Raw genomic sequence first — 6,304 nt, forward strand, 5'->3', positions numbered from 1 at the left:
TTCGGACATTTTTAAAAAGCAAAACACAATTTTTAAAAATAGAAATGCACAAATACACAAAGACAACACATTGTAGCTTCCAACTGATGAGTACTAAGTTGTAGTATTGATCAAACAACCGTTTCTATGTTGGACATGAGCTTGACTACTACAGTGATGCTTTTTTGCTGTTTAGGTGGTGTATGGAGTGTGTTCAGGTAAGTAGTGTAATTTTGTGACGTAGGAATATAGTGAGGGTGTGGGCAGGTGTTAGGTCACGGTTGAATAATACCACCTGCTTTAGTGCAATATGCTTGGTTGACTATTATACCATTGGTAATAGTAACATTTGTGTTGTTTATATATCATTATGTACTGTTTAGTGGAATTGGCATATTGTATAGCAGGAAAAGGAGTACCTAAAATTAGATAGAATGTGAATTGAATGTCGTTTTTAATATTTCCATCATTCTTATAGTGTTTCTAAATAAAATTTTAAACATTGTGCAGATTCAATTTTTTTTATTATAAAAAAAATATATTTATTTATTTATCAATTTAATTAATTGAGATATGTTGTGATAGCTTCGTACGTAGTAAACGAAATATGCCTGCAATAACTTGCGTGTTCACCTAGGGAGGCCTATGTAATAATTACATGGTTATGGTACATAAATGTCCCTAGTATGTCGCAGGTAATTCACAGGCAGGTGGGCGCGTGCCGTGCCAGGCGCCGCCGCCGCTGTCGGGGCACCCTACTCCCCGTCTGTGATAAAATTGATACGCAACCGGGACCCGGGATAAAAACAGCCGGACGGAGGGAGCCACCGCTTTGCGCCGCTTCCCGCCCGCCCGAGTACACGTTCGCTCCCAACCACCATTTTATATTACTTTAAATACCTACAACAGCTTTAAACATACGATAAACTCAACAAAACTACGAAACCCACCTGCCAGCCATTCCTAGACCTGTCAAAAACTTCATTTCCTTAACACAACCACTTGTATTGAACTAAAAACCCACCCTAAACCACAAATTACATATGATAATCCAATTTTACTAATCTTATAACAATTTTATATAACGCGATAAGAAATTGACTTATCAATGTTGTTGTCTTGTAGCTACACCCGTTTCCTAGGCTACGAACTCCATCCGGGCAAAAAAGTCGTAAAACTAGTGATGTACTATCTACTGTACTTTTGCGATCGATAAATAAATATTTTTATTTCAAAATGTTTACAGTATGGGCATTTAACGTATAGTATACGGTATAAATGGTATTTTTTATGAAAATACATATTATTCGACAAAACTACATTCTAGCTAACAATCATTTGTAACTTCAAAGGTGTAAACTTAATATTTCATTATTATTTACCGGTCGCGTATTTGACTTTACATTTATAGTAAGTGAACTTAAAAATTTGATCAAACCAAATGATATGGTAAAACAATAAACAAACATTATAAAACAACGACCCGGTTCGCCGTCTCCGCTCCGCCAATGCGCGCCGCCCCCTTTTTATATTAGGATATCGATTTTAGTTTCTATTCCTATAGATTTCACTTTATTGGACGTTGCTTTATACACCTTGAAAAACAATGCGTTTCTATTAATTCCAGAGCATAAAAATATTAAATTCATACCATCAAACGCTTCAAAAATGTATAATGAATTTCCTGAAGCATCATCCATACACCCTTCTTGTTTTACGTTCATAATGTACTTTTCTAAGAAGTTCACAAAAGTTTATGAAGTAACACAAAGTGTTAAACAAGGTGCCGGAATATCTCCTAGGTAATTTTGTTATTTATTTACGTAAATTGAAGATATTCAAATAAAATGTCTTCCTCGTCATTTTCTTTTAAATAATGTCATAAAAGATTTTACAAATCTAGATGGCCATCTAGACAATCAAACGAGTTTCAATACCTATTTATCGTATCTCTATGGACTAAATTCACTTTTCATTATTTATTACCTGGAAACATTGACTTACGGAAAGTATTATTTTCGATCAATCTTTAAATGTTTTATGTGTTCAATGATTAAAAGGATTTTTGTGTTTGTTGAATACTAGTTATTAGCGATATATATATTCAATATATTGTTTTTCATTTACAAGTTTAGAGAATGTATTTCTATGTATTTCATTAAATAGATGTTACCTTGTCATTGTTAACTTGAAGAGATACGTATTACTGACCCTCAAAATTTATAAAACCATGGTGTGGAACTATACAAAACTGTACAGACACCGACATCCCTATAATTAACAACAGGCAACATTTATAATTCTAATTTACAATTACAATTGGCAACATTTGAAGCTGTCCAATAGAAATGCGTTCGTTTTGTGGACAAATAAATTATTCTCCAAAAATATTTAATCCAGTTCTAATTGCAGTAAAACTGGATAAATAAATTCAAATAGCAACTAAAATTATTTTCTTTTTCTTTCATTCTTTGATTGTTTGAGCCCTGATTAATGCACGGGTTCCTGGACACATTTTAGTAGTCTTCGTAAATATGAAATAGAAACGAATGTACTTTCTCCATGAACGTCAAATTGACAAGAATAATTTGTAAATTGAGTCTTGAAAATCATTGAAAATTGTAATTGATTCAATCGATGGAGCTATAACACTTTAAAAGAAGAAGATTCAATGTATAAAAAATGAAAATTACAGTGAAACAATTACAAGGGGGTGAATGTAGCTTGGAGGTAATAATTATTTCTATGGTTATGGTTCCAAAAAACTGTAATGCAAATGTTACTTCGCGGATTTCTAATTTACGTTTTTCTCCGATATACAGGTATCTCCAGCTACTTTAATCTCTGAAATAAAGCGTGAAGTGGCAGAAAAGCTTGGCATACCAATTGAGGAGCAGAAAATACTTTTATTAGGCCGAACCCTGTCAGATGAGCAAACTGTCGAGTCCTATCCTTCAATCAAAGAAGGAACTAAACTAAACCTTGTTGTAAAGAAGCCTGAAGGTCTATTTGAGGCTTCTGTAAAATATTTCAAGAGCATCGGCATGAATGATGTACAAGCTGTGAGTGCAGGCAATGAGCTGCTGAAAGTTTTAGAAGAGAAAATTTATAAAATGTCGTGGGATGACCTTGATAGGCTTTGTTATGATATTTTATCGGAGGAAAGTGGTCAAAGCAGGCCCGTGTCACATCAGGTTGAGTCGGAGCCTGAATGCGAAGATTCATTCACTCTGTAACCTTTTAGCATTCCGTTAGATATTTTAAGGATTTTATAAATAATTATGATTAAGAACTTGAGGGATGACGTACTTGGTACTTGGTGTAACGGGCTGGTGTGATGACATTTTAAATTTATGATATAATATATTATCTTGAAGATCGTTGTTTGTTACAAATTTGAGCCAATCATAGTTAACCTGAATGTAACCTGTCAAGACTTTTTATGTGCCTTGAAACACTATTATTACGAAAGTGTGTTAACACTACAAGTTTCTAAATTTTTATACCCTTAACCATTGATATTGTAATGTTTTTAGTTTTTATTTTTTGTCATCACCTAAAAATGTTGGGACCCGTGTAACACAGCAAGCATGTTGACACCAACAATGAACACTATGCTAAGTCGAATGTCCAATTATTGAAAAATTTAAAGTTATTATAACTTGTAAATAACTTGTAGTGTCGATGTCCATGTGATACAAAGGAAAAGTTTGAGTGTAGCTACGGACAATAACTCAAGAAGACTACTAATCGATACAAGCCAACATAGTCGGGTATTCAACACAAGCACAGCTATTTTGTACAATGTAACCTTTACAGGGTTTGCAGAGAAGCAAAGTAATCCTGCCATCCTTGTCATAACTAACATATTTGCATTTCAGTAATTTTCAAGATTTTGTTGGCACCTGAAGTTTTATTGCCACCCAAAAAACTCGAATTACAATGATTTTGCTTAACAATTAAATTGAAACTAAATATAATATTTTAAAAAAACAAAGAGGAGCTTGTAGATTTTGTTTCGTTGATCTCAGATATGTTTATAACTGCATTTAGCTAAAAATGTCGATAACATTAGTTATTATAAGAAGGGCAGAATTTACTTCCATTTTTATATATTGTTTTATTATATATCTTCACTGAACAAATTAAGCCACCTGGAGTTTTGATTAGTTCAATTATGTCTTCCTTTAATGTATTTGCAGTAGCTACCATGAAATAACTTAAGTTAAAAAAAAGAATAGAAAAGTAATTAAATGCAAAATGTGTCATTTTGTAAAATGCATATGTTTATGGTATTTATATATTAAATAAATTGTAATCATGCAGCAACAGTACGAAATAAACTTCAGTAAACTATTCCATTGTTTTTATTTATTTTATTACATATTAAATCATATCTAACTCACAAATTACTGTCTGATGGCAAGTTCAACACTTTAAGTGCCCATCTTTAAAACAAACTCGAATTCTACATTGCTTATTTATTATATATTTAAAGTCAGGATTAATCATTTATAAGGCTCAATCCACACTGGAAAGGCAGCAGTGCATTATTACAGAAATTAAAATGTGATAATCTATAATAGACACAACATCATATGACATTAAATAATTGTTACGAAATTATTGCCTTTTTGCAGTAGATATTGTACATCACTATCAGTGTTAATAGATTCTAAGGGTATAATCAAACGAGCTAAATGCTACCCGCACTAGCAGTCTGCTGTTATGATGCAAGTGAAATGCAAACAACATGCAGTAGTACCTCTCGAAGCTCGTGTGATTATGCATAACACAATAATTCTGCAATGTTTAATTCCCCTAAGATGCCATCATCAACCTTCATTTTCTTGGTAGTGTGTTAACACAATGTAGATAGAAGACAGGGGTTGTGTTAAAATGCTGCAGGTAGCATCCGTCGCGGTAAAAGACTGCAGTATACCATTATTGACACACAAAATTTTTGTCAAATGTTATTTCTGTGTACGTTACAATAATCAAGACAATACATACAAAGTATTAATTATTAAGAAAAATTTTTCCTTGTAAATTATTATCAATGAATATGATGTAATAAAATACTATTTTAAACTATTCACAACATGTTTCAAAAGTGGACTTGTGTTTTTAACATTGTGTGTAGGGCTATAAATGCCCAATTAGTAAATACTACAGACACAATAATAACAATTTATGGAAATAGTCTACTTGGGTAAGTTCGACAGGGTTCAAGGTAATATTGTTAGGCGTAAAGTATGTAGATATATTCGCACTATTTTTTTTTAAACACGTTCGTGATTATTTAATATAATCATAAAAGTAAACACATATTACGTATATAAGGTCATTTCATATTAATATTTAAATTATATCTTCTTTTACTAGATTCATTTTTTTTTCAATTTGATAAATAATTTTTTTTAATTTGTTTAAAGTCAATGCATTTTTTTATTCTTATTTTATTTTTAATGGTCTATTATTTAAGCTATATGTTTTTTGGTTGTTGTGTTCTAACCCATGACGCGTTTCTAATCATAATTCATACCCCATTTTGATATGGCGTATTTATTGTTTTTAACCAACTTCAAAAAAAGGCGAAAAATTAACAATTAAACTGTATTTTTTGCATGTTACGCGATTACTCGGACCGTGAAAGGGAGTATCGTAACTTAGTAGTGTATTCTTTTCAAATTTGAAGAAAATATTCCACTTCTACGATATCAGCAAACAAATGCATGCAGCAGACAAATGAGAGGAACTCATGAACAGTGTACAATCTACCTTGTGCTTGGACTCAAAAGATTCATTTTGACCAGGACTTTCATTATCAATACCAAGTAGATAAAACTACACGAAATATTCTACAACGTTGAGTGACTTAAACGACAGTCATGAACTAAATAGATCACTGCCTACATTCAAATATAGGTGAACCAGAATTTCTGGTATCTCTGGCAATGATTATACAGATTATAGTACCTTAGTATTGATACTGGAATGTCTTGTATAGTGCAAGTACTATATAATTTCGTTGCTACACGATACTTTGAAATACTCGAAAACGATAAAACACCAATCACAGAATATCAGCGTTGGGTTGTTTTGCATGCCGACCCGACAAATGCTGAGTGGTGACCATTTTGGATCTCAATATCTAGTACAAATTAAGTTAGTATTGATACTGGAATGCTTTTCAGTTAGGGTGCGTTCCCACTATACCGTCACGTTTTATTATCTTTGGACGACTATCGTGTCTAGCCTGCTCCAATATCACGACTATCTGTCGTGGACGATTTTTTATCGTTGAACGACTGTCGTGACTAGC

General features: G+C 32.5%; 1 protein-coding gene across 1 annotated transcript; it reads left to right on the forward strand.

Moving 5' to 3' along the window:
- Positions 1-2,575: 2,575 nt before the first annotated feature.
- Positions 2,576-4,187, forward strand: LOC113236763 (NEDD8-like protein 1). The gene is made up of 2 exons (XM_026472930.1): positions 2,576-2,709; positions 2,802-4,187. Exons 1-2 carry the CDS (start codon positions 2,662-2,664, stop codon positions 3,213-3,215), a joined length of 462 nt encoding a protein of 153 aa, XP_026328715.1. The 5' UTR covers positions 2,576-2,661; the 3' UTR covers positions 3,216-4,187.
- Positions 4,188-6,304: the final 2,117 nt, after the last annotated feature.

Source organism: Hyposmocoma kahamanoa, unplaced genomic scaffold, assembly GCF_003589595.1.
Source record: "Hyposmocoma kahamanoa isolate Upper Pololo Valley unplaced genomic scaffold, ASM358959v1 92, whole genome shotgun sequence".
Lineage (NCBI taxonomy): Eukaryota > Metazoa > Arthropoda > Insecta > Lepidoptera > Cosmopterigidae > Hyposmocoma > Hyposmocoma kahamanoa.